The sequence below is a fragment of the Haliotis asinina genome, chromosome 12 (genome assembly GCF_037392515.1).
Source record: "Haliotis asinina isolate JCU_RB_2024 chromosome 12, JCU_Hal_asi_v2, whole genome shotgun sequence".
Lineage (NCBI taxonomy): Eukaryota > Metazoa > Mollusca > Gastropoda > Lepetellida > Haliotidae > Haliotis > Haliotis asinina.
In genome coordinates, this window is record NC_090291.1 from 47,492,999 (window position 1) to 47,513,119 (window position 20,121).

Here is a 20,121-nt window from a genome sequence, read left to right on the forward strand (position 1 = left end):
TAGGTTGATGACTGGCATGTGGTCAAGATGTCAAGGGAACACTTGGGAAGTGGACACTGCAAGTTTTAAGAATCTGTACCCTAGAAAAGCTGTCTGATTGCCCAAAACCTGTCTTAGTTGGCTGCCTTAGCCTCTGTACAACTTACCTACTGACTAACATTTCCTACCCTTCTAACATTACCATATAACCCTGTGTTAAGCTCATGCTTTTGGCAATCACTAGAATCGACCTGGTGCCAGGTTTAAGAAATGTCTTCATAGAAAGCAGTGTATCTGTGTCTTTGTGTCTTGCATATGTGATGTAAACAGTTTGCATGAAATACATGTGAACTAAATCCAATGTTAATGTACCTTGTACAGGCCTACCACTGAAAACAGCAGAGAGCAACCTAAACTAAATGGAATTAAAGAGAAATAGATACACAAATTACAACTAAAAAACATTCTACATAAAGTGTGCGTCAGAAAGTGCATCATTAAAGCCCTCAGTTTCAACTGAGAATTTAACGCAAAAACTGAAGAATGCCTGCATACCTTGTTTTCGTTTGCGTGATTTACTGCTATTGGTTCCATTGAAAATCTGGCTGATTATAATCATTATGCTGCACACTTTATGGCAATCAGGTCTTGGTTGTAATTTATGTGGCTGTTTCAATGTATAAGAAAAGCAAGATTTGTGGACATCATCGTCTTTATTGTGAATAACACAATGTTTTAGAGTACATGCTTGCTTCTTCATCATCTGATGGCAAAGGTGCAAGCATACACTCCTAAACATTGTGTTATTCACAGTAAAGAAGTTTTTAAACGTAAATCTTGCTTTTCTCATGTATTCCACTTCTAAATGCCTTTTAGAAATGGCTTGGTTGCTCTCTGGTGGTTTTCACTGATATGCATGTTCAAGACACATTTTGTCACAATTGTATTGATCTGAGTTGTGATGGGTTGTGTAACAGGGACAGGAGCAAGGCTTGCTCATCTCGCATCAATGACATAAACGACGTACGGTAAGGCAACTTCATCAAAGCAACAACCGGTTGTAATATTCATGATATCAAACTCGCCACCGGAGGGTTGAGGTGACAGCTAACATTGTATTCTGCGTGGTTATAACTATTATTGCTGGCTTGATAATGAATATATTTGATTTGTTTTGGTCATCTTAAGGTATTTTCAACTTAGAGGAAGGTGGCGGTAGTTATAGATGTGTATAATAAGCTAAATGCTTGTCCAATTGTTTTAGCATGTGCCATATTACCTGGCTAGTTGTGTAAGGTCTGAGCAGCTTTTGACCATTGGGTGCATGTTATATCTCATGACTAGATGAGACTGGTAGCTGTCTAAAGTTCAGTATAGTACGAGGTACATGACTGACTTTCAGCTAGATGTATGTATACTGGGAAAATTAGGTGATGATGATTTGTTAATCATGTGGCTAATAATTATAGGCATGCACCAGTGGAGTAAAAGTAGGCTCTGCATAAAAGCAAGAGAGTTGATTTTGGTCCTGTTCTCTATGGATTTTTTAGCATTACTTATTTTTTTCAAGAGGGTATTAATGAGGAAGTATGACAAAAGTTTAGGTCTGTGGTTGGTCTGTCTAGTTCTCATATTGATTTTGGTAGAACCCAATAGTGTTCCTGTGATTGAAGTAATCAAATATTGGTGGCAACAACCAAACAAACTAGCGATCGAACGCAATGTTAAATTGGAACAGTTTTAGGCTTGAGGAATATTTTAAGGAGTCTCATACGAGGTAGGTTTATCTATTTGTCTCATAGCATCTCGGCAGCATGGGTGGGCCTGACAACAGGACCACCATAAAAACAGTGAACAAATCATCAAAACTGAGCTCAAGTGCACCAAAACAGAACAAAAATCATCAATAGAGGAAAAATAAACTTCTGAAATTGCCACAATATCCTCCAAAACCGAAACAAATGCTCTGTAAGAGAAAACTAATTGTTTGAAATGGAAATCTTGTGTGTCAGCTACGAGAGTGCCCGAAGAACGGTCTCCCAATGTACAAAACAGTGGTCATAGCATCCAAAAACGGCAGTCATAGCATCCTGAAGTGGCATAAACATCGTCAAAGATGGCATCAAGGGGAGATGTATAGGCTTTGGTCAATAATGTTTTTCATCACCATGAGTCTATTATCTTGAAAATTTGATATCGAGATGTAGCGCATCAACCTTATTTGATAAGAAAGGAGACAGATGTTTATGTAGTGTGTATTTTATTGCTTGAGTTTTATTATCTTACTCTTAAAACAATACAGTATTATTTCACTTGACTGAAATTTGTTGTTTAATGGAATTTCTTTACTAATTACATAACAAATATATGTAAGTTTTATATAAACTGTTTGTATATTGTATTGTGGAATGTATGTCAGTTAGTATGTATGTCAATTAGCTCATACTGGCCTTGGGTACAGTGAGTGCTAACTGCATGATGAAAATAATTACAGTATATATACCATTTTGGCTTTGCTTTGGTTAATGTTTGAATGCAATGAAGCACTACTCCATATTTGTGCCATTTCCTCACTGTACAGACGCCTGTTTCAATACAACATGACTAGCGAAAACTTTCAAACCTCAGACTGTCCACTCTGCTATCATGTTAAATTATGTCTGTAGCAACTGTTTCAGCAAACAAGGTAAATAATAACAAAAACAGAATTAGAAGGCAGATTATCACAATCCCCCAAATTACAACTCTTGACAGCATCTGTATGCATTATCAGTGGTTGAAATAAGCCAAAACTCCAGCCAGAAGTCAGAGCTGGTAACTTCAAAATGTCACCAGCCGGAAATGGATTTATTGAAATATATTCAATTGATAGTAGAAATATAACAGATACATTCCCTTGATAGTAGAAATATGACAGTTATATTCCCTTGATAGTAGAGATGTAATAGATATATTCCCTGGATAGTAGAGATGTAATAGATATATATTCCCTGGATAGTAGTGATGTAATAGATATATTCCCTCAGAGGAGCAAGAGGTATGTTCTCCCGATGGCTGAAATGTAACCAGTAGGTTCCACTGACAGCATAAATTTAACTATTGGGTTCCATTAATGGCAAAAATGAAACTGATGTGTTCCCCAGTTGACAGACATGTATCGATGTGCTCTTAGTTTGTAGAAAAGTAATTGATGTGTTCCCCCAGCTGGCAGAAATGAAATCAGTATTTTTCTAAGACTGTAGAAATGTAATCAGTTTGTTCCCCTGTCTGTGTAAGTGAAATCAATGCGAAATGTAACCAATGTGTCCCCAAAATAAGCAGAGATGTAATGGATCTGTATCAGTCACTAGAGATGTAATGTATGTGTTCCCAGTAAGTAGAGATATAACAGATGTGTTCCTCAGTAGAGATGTAATGATTATGTATCAGTCAGTAGAGATGTAACTGATTGTTGCCCAGTCAGTACAGATGTAACCGTTGTGCATCAGTCAGTACAGATGTAATCTATGTGTTCCTTGGTCGGTAGGTACATATCGAATGTGTATCAGTCAGTAGAGATGTAACGATTTGTTCCTTGGTCGGTAGGTACATATCGAATGTGTCTCAGTCAGAAGAGATGTAACGGATGTGTTTCAGTAGAGATGTGATAGATGTGTTTCCCAGTCAGTAGAGATGTAACGATTTGTTCCTTGGTCGGTAGGTACATATCGAATGTGTCTCAGTCAGAAGAGATGTAACGGATGTGTTCCTTGGTTGGTAGGTACATATCGAATGTGTCTCAGTCAGAAGAGATGTAACGGATGTGTTTCAGTAGAGATGTAATGTATGTGTTTCCCAGTCAGTAGAGATGTAACTGATTGTTGCCCAGTCAGTACAGATGTAACCTTTGTGTATCAGTCAGTAGAGATGTAATGATTGTGTATCAGTCAGTAGAGATGTAACGATGTGTTCCTTGGTCAGTAGGTATGTATCGAATGTGTCTCAGTCAGTAGAAATGTAACGAATGTGTTCGTTGGTCGGTAAGTATGTATCAAATGTGTCTCAGTCAGTGGAGATGCAACGGATGTGTTACTTGGTTGGTAGGTACATATCAAATGTGTATCAGTCAGTAGAGATGTAACGGATGTGTTCCTTGGTCAGTAGGTACATATTGAATGTGTATCAGTCAGTAGAGATGTAACGGATGTGTTCCTTGGTCAGTAGGTACATATCAAATGTGTATCAGTCAGTAGAGATGTAACGGATGTGTTCCTTGGTTGGTAGGTACATATCGAATGTGTATCAGTCAGTAGAGATGTAACGATGTGTTCTTTGGTCGGTAGGTACATATCGAATGTGTCTCAGTCAGAAGAGATGTAACGGATGTGTTGCAGTAGAGATGTAATGTATGTGTTTCCCAGTCAGTGGAGATGTAACTGATTGTTGCCCAGTCAGTACAGATGTAACCTTTGTGTATCAGTCAGTAGAGATGTAATGATTGTGTATCAGTCAGTAGAGATGTAACGATGTGTTCCTTGGTCAGTAGGTATGTATCGAATGTGTCTCAGTCAGTAGAAATGTAACGAATGTGTTCGTTGGTCGGTAAGTATGTATCAAATGTGTCTCAGTCAGTGGAGATGTAACGGATGTGTTCCTTGGTTGGTAGGTACCTATCAAATGTGTATCAGTCAGTAGAGATGTAACGGATGTGTTCCTTGGTCAGTAGGTACATATCGAATGTGTATCAGTCAGTAGAGATGTAACGGATGTGTTCCTTGGTTGGTAGGTACATATTGAATGTGTATCAGTCAGTAGAGATGTAACGGATGTGTTCCTTGGTTGGTAGGTATGTATGGAATGTGTCTCAGTCAGTAGAGATGTAACGGATGTGTTCCTTGGTTGGTAGGTACATATCAAATGTGTATCAGTCAATAGAGATGTAACGGATGTGTTACTTGGTCGGTAGGTACATATCAAATGTGTATCAGTCAGTAGAGATGTAACGGATGTGTTCCTTGGTTGGTAGGTACATATCGAATGTGTCTCAGTCAGTAGAGATGTAATGTATGTGTTTCCCAGTCAGTGGAGATGTAACTGATTGTTGCCCAGTCAGTAGAGATGTAACGATGTGTTCCTTGGTCAGTAGGTATGTATCAAATGTGTCTCAGTCAGTAGAAATGTAACGAATGTGTTTCGTTGGTCGGTAAGTATGTATCAAATGTGTCTCAGTCAGTAGAGATGTAACGGATGTGTTCCTTGGTCAGTAGGTATGTATGGAATGTGTATCAGTCAGTAGAGATGTAACGGATGTGTTCCTTGGTCAGTAGGTACATATTGAATGTGTCTCAGTCAGTAGAGATGTAACGGATGTGTTACTTGGTCGGTAGGTACATATCGAATGTGTCTCAGTCAGTAGAGATGTAACGGATGTGTTTTCCAGTCAGTGGAGATGTAACTTATTGTTGCCCAGTCAGTACAGATGTAACCTTTGTGTATCAGTCAATAGAGATGTAACGGATGTGTTCCTTGGTCGGTAGGTACATATCGAATGTGTATCAGTCAGTGTAACAGATGTGTTTCAGTAGAGATGTAATATAGATATAACCTTTGTGTATCAGTCAGTAGAGGTGTAATGGATGTGTTTGCCAGTCAGTAGAAGTGTCTTGATCATAGAGTGGAAGGCTTCTAAACCGGCATTTGTTGGGTCCAGCCAAAAATGCCGGTATAGAGGAGTTGTCGGTTTCGTGAACTTTTTCCATTTACCCTTTTGACTGGTCTAGACATTTTGACATGGTGAGTGACCGACAAATTGTGACATGACAATATATTTATAATACAAGTGACATGTGTCACTCACCAATTTACCCCATCTACATTTAAGCCTAATCCGTATACATACTCCCTTTATCAGACAGCATCAATGAGCTTAATGCTGATGGTAATCCATTGCGTTGTTATTAGATGTTCAGCCAGTCAAGTTGTCATGAGGGCTGAGATACTGTATGCCAGCTTAGAGAGAGTTTATTAGTGTACAATCAACCAATTGGTCACCAATCGGTTTTTGGTATGCCGAAATAAGGAATGGATTGATGCTGGATTAGAGGGAATGTATGTAATAGGAAGTTATAAGTTTCTGCCAGGACCAAATTCTAGTGCTGACGTTGAGGACCGCCGATTTAGATTGACTTCCACTGTACTCTTCCACTTGTCGTTTTATGAACATTGAACATTGAATGTTATGCTCTTCATATATGTTTTTGTTTTAATAGACTTGTTGAGTCGTGTCTGTTCTCTCACAGATGCTGACAGTCATTGTTGATTCATGACTTCACAACTAACACTTTCATATTGGGAATTTGTCTGAACCGGCAACAGAGTAGACTTTTCTAACTGTCAGTATAAGTTCTGATTGTAGAATATTCTTGGTGAAATATGCATTTGTTTATGTGGTACTCATGTATCATTCAAATTATGTGGCCATATAACAGTATATCATCTCTCATGAGATAATAGATGATTATTAAATAGCTGTACATTGTAATAATGTTGTACAGGCTTATATATACCATATCATGTATTATCACCAGAGATATTGTCTGTAATTACCTACAGAATTACAGAAGAATTATTTCTTGTATATTCTGTCAGGTCGAAAACAACATTTTGAAGCAAGTGATTATTGATTCCTTTAAAACAATTCTTTGGGCGTCATTTAAGTGTGAGACAGGTCTAGTGCAATTTTTTTTCCATAACAGTTAATTTGTTTCTTTATTTGATATGGAGTTGATTGTATGTGAGAAATGTAGAATTGTTCCTTTTCCTGACTTGTGCTTAATTGCTTATCTCCTCCTCCCTGGCAAAGGTAGTGGAATACCTGAAATCACTTGAAGTTCCCTTTTAAAAGAAGCGGACGTAAATACACTCCGGTAGCCTCGCTAATCCCGCCAAATTGGTTACATGACTAACCATGCACGCTTGTCATTTCCTTCTTCACTATATGGAGCCTTTCATCAGAACATACAAACAGCACAGCATACAAAATAATCAGTACTGCCCGCAACAGATCCTACAAGATAGACGACAAGCAGCTTGCACAACAGGACACCACTACAAGATGCACGTTCTTCGGACTAGCTCGATCTAGAGCTATCAGTGAGACTCTCATCTCAAAGTTCAGCAATCCTGCTATTGAGAAAAAGAGAATGATCCTGTCAGCACTCATCATGGAGTGAGAAGTTTACAAAGCCCTTGGTTGGCGCCTACAATATTTGATGTGAAGATTGAAGAGGTAGCAAGGATGGTTATGCAAGACTCCAGAGAAGTCATGATGATCAAGTCCCTCGACACCTTGACAACGGTGCTCAAGCAGAGAAGTCCGTGCTTCAAGAAGTTTAATACAGTCAAACCCTGTTTACTCAGATCCCACATATCCGGAAACCTCGCCCTCTGGACGATTTTTATGTGAAACGAAAGTTACATTCATTAATGGTACTCGCTTAACCGGACGCCATGCTTCTGGACCCTGACAACAAATTTTTCCCATAGATTTCCATTGAAATATGATCCAGTTATCTGGATGGAGAGATCTGTGCAACCTGCATGTGTATGTGTCATGTCACGTTTACCGCACGACTATGTGATTTCATTCTTAATCTATCGGAAGGCATTTGGTGTGAATTGATTAATTAGCCATCAAAACACTTTAAGGGACGTGTGTCACTCGGGTTGTTCATTAGGATTTGGCGGGTGTGAGAACATCTTATCAGTAATGAAAACACATGTTAAGTAGGGTTAAGGTAAACTACAATGTAATTGTAGTGTATATAACACTTATAAATCGACCCCTACTATCTGTCGCGATGCACGATAAAAATAGCCTGCCACATGATCTAAGTATTGTGATCCCATTGGAAAGTTTACTTTCTGAAGACAGCATAAGTTTGACATGATTCCATATGTTTTTAGGGCATTTAAAATGAAAAAAGAATATGAATTTGGCAAAATAGAGACTTTTTTTCATCGATTTATGTTTTTCATCTAACTAACCAGCTGAAGCCCCACACGCTACATGATTACGTCCGAGACAACCTGACAAATGGTAACCTACGTTCCACCTTCTGTGTGTTATCAGTACACTTATATGTTATGATGATTCACTGTTATTACTATTGACCGTTGATTTATTGGTATGTGTACATAAACATGTTTTGCTTTCACTTAATTTTCACGATTTGCTTGTTTGATCCAGTTAACCGGACATCTCTCTATCCGGGCAGTTTTCGATGGAAACCAAAACATCCAAATAAACGGGGTCTGACTGTACTCGAGGAGACATGGTATCTTCTTTTTGTCACCCTACAGAGGAATTAGGCACCCTCAGGCATCTAGCCGTTTGTCCTAGGACGGAAGAGGAGGTAAACATTGAACATCAGGTTCAGAACGACGAGAATCTTCCACCCCAAGCCGTTCCCGTACAACGGTCTCAAGCAGGTGGACGTCTTCAACTCTACTAGAAGAATTGGGGAATTCTCAATGACGAGTAAGTCACGAAGATTCTTTGAGACTACAAGGTACCACTACAAACTACACCTCCGATCACAAGAGATGACGGTATTATCTTCGGTGGAAAAATTCCAACATGTCTACCTGGAGGACAGTCTGTCTACATCAGCTTTCAATGGCGGAAGTATCTTGCTCGTGCCTTTTTACTCATCTAGACACATGCTTTCAATGCTGGAAAGATGCCGATTACACACTAGATTAGCAGTTTACAGCGTCATTTGATTCTTCAGGAGGCATAGAGGTCTTCTAACGGCAGATTCAACGTTGCCTATAAGGAGGCTTGCAGCAATGAATGACAGTTTCTGATCGGTCTGGCAGCCAGCTATAAATCGACTTCCTTCGAATGTCAACTCACTCATAATATACAATGTTGACAATGTGAAGACGAAGAATGACACATCTTCACTGCGTACAAGCTCATCATGAGAGAAGTCAACTCAGTCTACAGTTAGACTTCACTATCAGGCTACTAACTCAGCTTGGATGACTTGTGAATATAAATTCCTCGAGATTTGATTCATCACTGCATTGAAATACAACGCAGTCCCAGAAGATTAGTGGGTCAAAGTTCAAGCCGAAGTAAGTTCTACTCTCTCCGTTACCACTACGACAGTGACAATGTCTACTTGGTCTGCTCACTTCACCTCAGGATATGACCAGACGAAAACGCATAAAACTATGTCTATGACAGTAGTTCCTGAGTAACGGTTTCACGTCTTGACCGGCTTAAGATGCTGGACATCTTAAAACCATCCCCACTATGGTGGACTCACCAGTCAAATGTCAAATGCACAGGAATTTATGTTAGAGTTGGCATTCAACAACCATCTCTACGTAGACGCGTCTCTCCAAGGATGATGTGCCAAAAGCCAGGAAGCTAAAACACCAAGCTAAAATACCAGGAGCTTGCAACATTATGGCAGACACCCTTTGTCTTGGCCTCTTCGTTCATCACCAACAGAGTGGATGCCTCATCGGGAAGCGTTTCGACTAATCAGCCAGACATTCGGATCCCCTCAAACAGACTTATTTGCAATAAGGTTCAACAAACTGACAAAAACCTTCGTGTCACTGGTACCAGATCCGTTAACCTGGGCAACAGATGCTCTCAGCATCAGATTAAACACATTTGTGTTTCCCGCTCAAGTGCTGGTACCAAAGGTCATCGAGAGAAAATCAAACAGATGAAGCTGTTACAACTGATTTTGGTCACGCCTTACAGGCCAACAAGATATTGGTTCCCAATAATTACAGAAGCATTGGGACAGCGAGCGTTACAAATACCAGATTGGAAGAATCTTCTCGTCCATCCTCAAACAGATAGGTGCACTGCAATCCATCGACATTCCGACTTCACGGAGAGGTCTGAAAGGCTCGATATTATCTACATACATGGCGGACCTCAGCTCTGTTATCACCATGAAAACAGGGATCAAACTGACTAAGGTACCTGAGGTACTTGCCTTATTATGTTCCTTTCATTTGGAAGATCAACAGTGCAAGTTTAGAGCTCCAGTTTGGGATCTAAACATCGTACTCCAACATCTAACAAGTGGTACGTACGAAGCGCTTGACCAGACCTCACTGGAACTATTAACTCAAAAGACGCTGGTTTTACTTGCCTTCGCTACAGTGGCATGGATGTCAGAAATTCATGCTCTGGACTTCAGCCGCACGAGATTTGATGCAAGTTATCAAGAGACAGTTCATCTTGGTCTGTGGTGGGATTTTATTGTGAAGAATCAACTGGTAGGTCAACCGGATAGGCGATTCCACATACCAGCATTATCTTCAATCCTAGGACCTCATCATACGCAAGACCTATCATTATGTCCAGTGAGAGCACTGAAGATATATCTCACACGTACCAAGTCTAGAAGACAATGTTTCAAGTGCCTATTTATCCCTATATCTACTGAGACAACTACAGAAGTATCCCGCAACACAGTGTGGATCAGAGATGTTATACTGAGAGCCTACAAAGCAGCAGGATTAGAACCTCTGCAAAGCTCCACCCACATGAAGCCAGAGCCTTGGCCTCTACACTAGCTCTACATGGAAATTGCTCGCTATCAAGTATAGTGGAGGGCTGCTTTTGGAAGTCAAACACGGTGTGTACCAATCATTATCTACGAGACATAGCCACGGAGGATGTCACTGGCATTCATCAGTTTGGGCTTCTCATCGTTGCGCAGCAACTAACGGGGCCTCGAAGGCACTGAGTTTACTCACCCATTTATCACGTGACTTGTGGAAACCAGACGCTCTGCGGAGTATAATGGTTGAGAGTCCATGCACGTTTCGAACAGACTAGCATCAGTGATTATGACCCTGTGCTCATGATGCAGATACTTGTACATGAACAAGGATCGCAGCAAGTCTTGAATAGAATATCTTGACATTCAGTTGCATCAGATACTAGCAGGACATTAGTTACTTTAGATATCATCACGTTCCAGTCAACAAAGCCTTCTTGGAAGAACAGGACCGAATTATCGCCATTACAAGTTCCCGTTAGAGGGGGAATATTGGACATAATTTTGACAGCCAGCAGAATCCAGCACAGTGTCGTCGGATTCTGTAAGCAATTAAGCATGAGTCAGGATAAGGAAAAATATGTAATTTTCTGAATAAAATTGATATTTTATACTTATCCTGACTCATGATGAAACTAACCACCCCTTACCCCCTGCTCGCTGAATTCCAAAATTCTCTTGTCAGGCAATTTATTAAGGAGAGAGTGATAAGCATGTGACCAATTTGGCGGGACTAAGGAGTCTACTAGTGGGTGAATGTATTTACGTCTGCTTCTTTTACAAGGGAACTTCAAGGGATTTTAGGTATTCCACTACCTTTGCCAGGGGGAGGAGATAAGCAATTAAGCATGAGTCAGGATAAGTATAAAATGTCAATTATGTTCAGAAAATTACATTTTCACCAAAACATTCTCTAACAAGTGAAGGCAATGACCAAATATATGTAGCAAGCCTTTTACTGACATCACTCAGAGTACCAGGTTCTAGTCTTAATCAGACTGCAGGTTTTAGAGTCTTGTTTCAAATATATTGTAATTTAGTCATTACGGCCATTTTATTTATCTCATAGCTGGTATCGCCTGTTTGGGATGACTTGTCATAATCAGTGTGTTTAATAATACCTATGTACCCTCCTGACATGTCATCTCTGATTTCAGTGCCTCCATCCGTCGAAGCAGTCTCCGTGGTGAGAAGAGTGTGTTATTCAAGAAGGAAGCAAAAGAGGAGGCCCTTCACTTTGGTCTTCTCCCAATGGATGACAATGATGATGGGGTAAGTAGCCTCCATATGTGATATATAGAAGATACTAAATGACCTTCCGTGTAATACCATTTTTATTAAACTCGTTAAAGATTTAGTATCAAACTCGCTTTCGTTCATCTGATACCAAATCATTAACTCGTTTAATACAAATGATATTTCACGGAAGCAAGTTTAGTATTCTGTTTATTACTCACCAACATAAATTGACAGAAACTGCCGCGAAATTCCCTACAGTGTGAGGACTCTCAGCTTTCCGTGAGTCAAGCAAGGTCTAGTAAAATTGCGACATCGGCATTAGCATTGTGACAACTTTGAACCATTTTGACATCATACATCAAGCGGTATTACATTAGTGCAATATTGCCGTAAAAATATTACACTGCAGTATCTTCAACGGGCGAGTAATAAATTGCTGACATGGTATGTAGAGAATACAGGCATTTAGGTCAGAATGTCACACTTCTGTAACTTGCTTAATTGACATTATTTCAGTATTGCAAGGGCATCAGCTTGGCTTTGCTGAGATTGAGATCAAGTGGATACAGAATTTTACCTAATGAGCATATATATTCATGCAGTGAGTTAAGAAAAACAACAGCTGATGACTACTTTGGATTTATTACATGGAACATGCATTTTTTGACGTGTCTCTCCAGTTCGATTGTGGTTAAAACTCTCACGATAGTTGAAGCTGACATCTATAGGTGTGCATGGAATGAAATGAAACTCTGACCAAATGGTCCTTTTATCAATGAGAACATTGTGTGAAAGACCTTTTGTGGGATTTCAAGTTAAAGATAGCTATGAATTGCATAGTTAAGGGTCTTTCTAATTCTAAGATGAAACTAATTTAGTGTGGCATGTTGTGTGCACTGGGGATTTCTACAAGACTTCGTGGAATTAGTACTGAATGTTGCTTCAGTGATTGTCAGCATATGAACAGATGAAATTCATGTATGTACCTTTGTTTTCAGGATGATGATGAGAAGGAGACATCCCCCATCACAGATATTGATGATGTAAAAGTGACCATATCGGATGATCAAGAACAAGATTCACGTGATGGACCTCCCAGTCGACCAGCCAGCAATGCAGTTGTGTCCCGACCCACAAACTCTCAACCTGCTGTGCTGAAGGAGGATGTCCACCGACCACCTCCGCAAACTGCACCAGCTTCAAAATCAGAAACGGTCAAATCTCAGCAGCCACGTCCACCTCCCGAAAACCGCCCAGTAGCAGAAAACCGCCCAAGTGAAAATAGGCCCGTTTCTCAAGGTGACAAGGTTGCTCATGTTGATTCGGCCGAGCAAGGAGCTAGTGCCAGGGTACTCCCAGCACAGCAATGGCAACCTAGAGCACCTCCACATGGGGCTCAGTTTAGTACCCTGCCGGATCTCAAAAAGACTCGTACTGAGCAGCGTGTAGTAGATCCTCCAGCAAGACCAAAAACACTTGATGATCACCTGCAGGACATGTTTTTAACCAGCTTACAAAAGGACCCTGTAATGCAAGGCTCCAATGTTCCAAAAGCATCGGCGAAAGACAAAGCACAAAACGGGCATAATAACAACAACCGAACATCAATCTCGTCATCCAATCGCAATACCTATCCTCATGATGACGGTCGACTGAAGTCATTCAAGACCCATGCGGTGATTGGTGGGGATGATGATAAGGACACAAAGTGCTGTGTGATATCATAGTGACATGCCCAGTTGGATATGCTTGAGGGCACTAGCAGACTGATATTGACACAGTATTGCATGTTTGCTGATGGATGTAGTGGTATGTCCGTAAACAGAAAGACAGATTTTTTTTGAGAAATATCAATGGCGTGAGAAATTATTCATGTTAACATGCTTACAAGCCATAAGGTCCTTGTGTCCAAAATGAGTGTCAGAAATGGGCATGATAGGAAACCATTTCCAGTGCAACATACAAATGGCATCACTCTGATTTCAGATCTATGTGAATACTTTGTCAAATTTTGTGTTATTCCAGAAATAGTCACAGATAACCTATACATTTTCTGTCATCATCAGATGGAATCTGGTGATGAGGTCTTCACTACATTTTCTATAGTATCATGCTTGAATTATTTTAGTTGCCTCATGTCATTCATGTTTCAGTTGCTGAATGCATATATCCTGTACTTACCATGAGACCTTTGTGGACTTTACCATTGTCATACGCTTCAGCCTTATTTATCTAATTTAGGAATTTTGCATCCAGTCTTGGCATATCTGTATAACTCTTTTAATAGTTTGCAAATATTAGCTTTATTTATTAGATTCAGCTGCAGTACATTTATTTTCCTTTGACCCTTATCTGACTCATTCAACAGATGCTGGAAACATGCGTGCCCCATGTATTACAGACCATCAACTGTTTGAGCTTTCATCTCCATGGGAGGTCAACAGACTGATATAATAGAATGTCAACCATTATGTGCCCAAATGAGTGCAAGTCAGACAGCTATGCAATAGGAGACATCCCACCTCCCTAAACTCGAGCCATCCCCCTTTCCAGCACCACGTTGTGGTTCATAGTGTGCCCTTTCTTCAAACATTCCAGAATGAGGCAACACTTCTCTTTTGTGGTTTGTGATTCCACCAAGAGCAAGTCAGAAATTGAAATGAAATAATTTTTCTGTAATATTTCGCTTTGGGAAACAGAATCAAACTGTATGTTTTCACAATACATAGTAGCTGTTCAGATATATTGCATATACCGGTAGTTTGTACTAACAGCAAACACCTTCTAAAAAGAACATTTCTACTAAGTGCCTTGCACTTTAAGCAGATTAAACGATTATTGTTTGTGACATAAAACACAGTAACCTTAATGCTGTATGATATAAACAATATTACATCAATATGTATTTGTTTATATCTCTGCCACAGACAGTTTGCATTAGAAAATTTGAAAAAACATGAAAGAAAGAAGTGTTGCCTTCGGTACCCAGTGAGTGGGAACTTTCTGCACTTAGTGTGTCTGAGAGTTTCCCTTTCATTGTATATGGACATGAAAGTGTTTCTTGAGTCCTTTTCATGTGTTTCCTTGAAGTCTGGCACAGTTGTGTTTGAATGAATGTTCTACCTGGTTAAAACAGTGTGGTCTGAAAGGCTTTTCCTGAAGCTCTTAACTCTATGCTGCGAGTATGAATGTTCTACCTGGTTAACGCCATGTGCTCTGAATGCGTTTCCCTGAAGCTCTAACTCTATCCTGTGAGTATCAATGTTTTATCTGCTTGTTTTAAGCCCTATGATGTGAGTTTCCATCAAACAATGGTATTGGTATGGATGTTCAGCCTGTTCAATCCCTATTTTGCGGAGGTTAAAACGTGAATGTTCAATTTAATAAGAATGTGATCTTCCTGAATAGTACATATTAATATATTCCTTAAGGCCCATTTGTGATTGTAGTCCTCCAAGCACCTTTTGTGTGAATGGAGTCCTACCCTTTGTCTGTTAAAGTGTTGGGACCAAGAAAGTGACTGCAGTTTTGAATTTGAGGTGATGTTAGTGAACTAATTAAAGAGGTGAAGTATGGATTTGATTCTACTGAAGTGGTCCCAGCAATCCTGTGCGTGTGAAGAGTGCTGTCCTGTTTGAATGTGTCACACCAGTTTATCAGTCCATTGTTATTTTTATAGAATTCTGTACATAGAAGTATCTGCCCATTATTACATCATTCAGTATGACGCAGCCCTGCACTTTCTTACATGGCACATAACTTGATGAAGGGTGCTAGGTGCAAATATTACATTTACAAGTTCGTGGAAAAATAGGCATTTCTACATTGTTATTGGTTGTTTTTTTTAACTTTGTACATAAACTAAATGCTATTGTCCTATGAACTACCCACTACATTCCAGGTTGTATATAGCCATGTAAAGTCAAGCACCATCTGAACATATTGCCATCAAGTGATCACTTGCACAGTGATATACCATTGTGCGTTAGTTCTTTTGCTCTGCCTTACTGTGTAGTATTTACTTCTTGGTCACATGACACTGGTAGGACAGAAGTCATGAGGACTGTGGTTTGCCTAACAACTTGTTCATTAAATACATGAATTGCACCTACACCGCATTGTCTGAATCACAGAATACACCAGTTTCTCTTGACAAGGGACTTTGGAATAGCCTATTTGTTGAAGTGTTTGCTTGTCACACTTGAGGTCTAGGTTTGATTAACCACATGGGTACAATGTGTGAAGCCAGTTTCTGCTGTCCCAGCCATGATATTGCTGAAATTTTGCTGAAAACAATATATAACCATACTCACTCACTCAGTTTGTAAACAGACCTGTGTAGTATTTCTACCAGTAATACTTTAGACTTTAGTATAACTGCTGAAGTCCCTGCCAAGCTCAAACAAGCTTATTCTTTGTAATAAGGGAATTATCAGTTTTATCATTTATTTGTGGCGATACAATCCATATACCAATAGTTTGTTGGTGCTATTGTTCTGCAGATATTTGGACTCCTGATGAAACCAGTAACAAGAAACAGTTATTTGGAAATTCAGGATTTTATGGATTCTTTGAACCTTTCTTGTTTCAGTGTTTGAAAGCTTTTAATTTCCATTTTATTGTTATATGAAATTTTACACCGATGCAGCATGAATTTGGTGCCTGATTGAAATACATGACATGGAAGTATATAGGCTGTGAGAGCTACAGTAGATGGGCATTTGTAGGTATATCTGACTGGAGAAAAAGGCAGTCATGGCACTTGTTTATAAGGTGTAGTGAGTAGTCTAGGAGATTCAATTTATGGAAAGATTGAACACATGGAAAATCTTGTTGCACAGACAATTAACAGCGCCTGGATCCAGGATTTATGAAAAATAGTCAGGAGTTGAGGTCTGCACTGTATACTGACAAAGTCACCTGCAGTTCAATGATACAAGGGTATATCTTTGTGTCAGTGCAAGGCCGTGTGTAATTTTTGGAAGAAGGGGGTTTGATCCCATGTACCGCACACCCCACACCCACAGAACCGCTACTGGAGCTCTTCGTGGTTGAAACGTACTGAACATCTGAGTTCCCACATGTGTACAGTGTCTGAAGGCCATTTCTAGTGTTCTCTGCTGTGATGTTGCTGGAATATTGCTAAAAGTGGCATAAAATCCTACACCCATCACACAACAGCAATCTCCCTAGTTAGAGTAGTCCTTAGTGAGCTATGTCTTCACATGCCCTTGTTCATTTGGTTCTGTAAGTAGAAGCATCTGAAATCAAATCCATTGATATTAATAACGTTACACTCATACCTTTTTGTCTTTTGTCCCCCGCTTTTTATGTTGTCAATAACATATTCTGCTCTCATTAGGAATATCCGGAATCTAAACCGCTGAAATGGCCTGATCGGGCAGCATATAAACTAAGTGGTACGCTATTCTGATGTCTGGAGTTACTGACCATAGGCCATGTTTCTTGTTTCACGAAAGTTTCACCAAATGCATTATCACTATTCTGTTATCGTATATATTTTATGTAAATTTTGCAGAAAAGATAAACCTTTTTTAATTTATTTTAATAGTTGGCTTTTACTGACATATTGAAAATTACATTTTTGAAAGGGAATAAAATATCACCAGAACAGACCTACATACTCTATTTTTGAATGGGCTGAAATAGGAAACAGGGTTTTTTTTCATTCAGATGGATTGACTGTATGAGCAGAAAGCCATGAGATGTTAGTAACATGTGGTTATAGTCATAACCATGGGATCATCTGATCTATCTGGAGTGGTGCACATTGTTCTGAATGGAAAATGAGTAGTAAGGAAAACAACACGAGCATAACTTATGACACCGTTTAAACCCATGTTAATTTGACAATTATACCTTTATTCGTGAATTTTGTGGCATTACTTCTAACTTGTAAAGATAAACATACAGGAATGTATAGTAAAAGGAGTAATTTATTGATTTCATTTCAAACAGACCATATAATAGATTACTTAGTATATCGCCTCTGGTTTGGATGTACATATTTCAAGGCCACACATTTTGGCAACTTACCAAAATGAAAAGATGGAAAAGGATGTATAGCATACCCAATTTGCATCCCCAGGAATCTTAATGTTATGACATGGTTTGGAAATTGGTGTTTCGGTTGGTGGTGTTCTTGGCCGAGGAGCGAATTTCAAAGTTTCATAAAAAAAGTTATATCCGTCAGGAACCAGTTGAACATTTGTGAGATTCATATATGTGTTAGAGCTGTCCAATTTGGTATAGCTAAAGTAGAGAATTTGTTTTTTAAAGCTCTTTTTTTTCTTCAAAAAATGAACTGCAGTTTCTGAAAAAAAAGAGGAGCTCAGGATTGAGAACATTTTATGTGAGGTATACTGCTACAGGTTTAACTCAGTAATCAGATACTGTTCCTGAAAAAATGAAAAGCTGGACCTTTTATCATTTATATTGGACATGGAATTTATCGTGATTGCTGACTCAACCTTAGGTTATTTTCATCACTGGAAATAATATTGTGATATTTTGTGTAACTTTTGGGCTTGACATTTGAGGAAAGCCTGCCAAGAGTTTGTTTTGCTTGATTTTTAAAATCAAATGTCAATGCAAGTTTTGCAATACCCATTTAGATTGGCCAAATACATGGTGATAACTAGGTAAGTAGGTGTTTATTAAGTAGTAGTTTCTTACCTCCATTTCTGAAGATGGTACAACGGAGGCAAAACTGGATTACCTCCCTTTCCTCACCAATGGTTGTAAGCTACAGACTATTATAATCAATTTCATCATCTAGAGCTTAATTTGTTCGATTGTTGACAAACACTGGCAATGTTGTAGCAGTAGATTACATTATTTGGTTGGTCGCCTGCCAAGTCTTAGGATTACCTCCCTTTTTTGGCTCACCCAATAGATGTGATTTGATGTCATAATAAAGGAGAAGATGCAAAATGCTGATTGTAGGGTCAGGTTAGGCAGTAGGAAATGTAAATGGTAAGCTGGCTGTAAGAAGTGTACATAGTCCCTGTCAGTCGTGCTTTCCTGATTTGGGAAAACTGTGCTGGTGCATGTACTTTGCTCATTTATTGCTAGCTGAGATACATAGCTTCACCAACATGTTGAAGAACGCTATGTATCTTAGCTAATTTGTTGCAGGCTGTTCCCTTCCCTGAACACGGCTCACGCTTCACCACCTTCTGAGGAATTGATCATACATGCAATGATATTCAAATGGTATATTTTTAATATGCGAGTAACCAGAGATCTGTTAACAAGGCTGATGTCCTGAAGTGTCTACGCTTGTTGATAGAGACCTTGACACGGTGGACATCACCTGGACAGGTGCCCTCTGTTGATTGGCGTGAAACGAAATAATGACAAGAAATAAATATTGCTTTTCACATTCTGTTTGTTTTGATATCGTCAGGAATTATATTCAGTGCAGTTTGGGTACTCAGGTGCACAGGCCCACTTGTCATTGCGAGGAATAAAGATTTTTTTTTTATAAAAAAATTTAAAATTTTGTAGTAGACGCCCGACTTGAAACGCTAAACAGTATAATATATCTGGACATCCTCGCAATCTTTAATCTTTAATCCTCGCAGTGACGCGAGGGCCTGTGGTCAGGTTCCAGAAACCTGCTTGCGTAGAACCAGAGAATGACATGTCAAAAGGATGAGTAAATACTATCGTAAATTCACACATTTATTCTTGTAAGAGGGAACTAACGGGAGCGGGTGGTCACGCTCGCTGGTTGATACATGCCATCGTTTTCCAATTGCGCAGATTGATGCTCATGCTGTTGATCTCTGGATTGTCTGGTCCTGATCCAGACTCGATTATCACAGACCGCCGCCATATAGCTGGAATATTGCTGAGTGCGGCGTAAAACTAACTTCAATCACACGTTTCGATTCATCAGCTGATGATTCAGCATACATGAAACTACATATAGTTCTTTCTACATTCATCAGGCAACGCCTGAGGGTAGCTTTGTGGCTGAAGTGTTTGCTCGTCACACCAAAGACCGGGGCTCGATTCCCTACATGGTTTAATGTGTGAAACCCATTTCTGATGGAATTATAGTGAAATATTGCTAAAAGCATACTCACTCGCGATATGGCAGAAATATTGCCGATGTTACGACATACATCAAGTCAATCTGGTTGAATGTGTCACACGCATATGGTTTAAGATGTTGCCTTCGAAACTAAATTCTTAGAGAACTGTAGTCCGTGTTCTGTTTAAGGTTCTGGTCTTGGTGTTTGACAGTATCTGCGGTTGGCATGCAAGTCGTAATGTCCGTTGGTAAAACCATGGGCGA

The 20,121-nt window shown here is 39.5% G+C and overlaps 1 protein-coding gene across 2 annotated transcripts in view; it reads left to right on the forward strand.

The window, feature by feature from the left end:
- LOC137257717 (protein phosphatase 1 regulatory subunit 16A-like) overlaps positions 1-19,200 on the forward strand; it is a 44,985-nt gene extending 25,785 nt beyond the window's left edge. For both annotated transcript variants that reach the window (XM_067795114.1, XM_067795115.1), the window contains 2 exons: positions 11,714-11,828; positions 12,794-19,200. In XM_067795114.1, the coding sequence (XP_067651215.1) occupies positions 11,714-11,828; positions 12,794-13,522 (844 nt within the window). In that variant the 3' untranslated portion in view covers positions 13,523-19,200. The remainder of the gene's footprint in view (positions 1-11,713; positions 11,829-12,793) is intronic.
- The last annotated feature ends 921 nt before the right edge of the window (positions 19,201-20,121 follow it).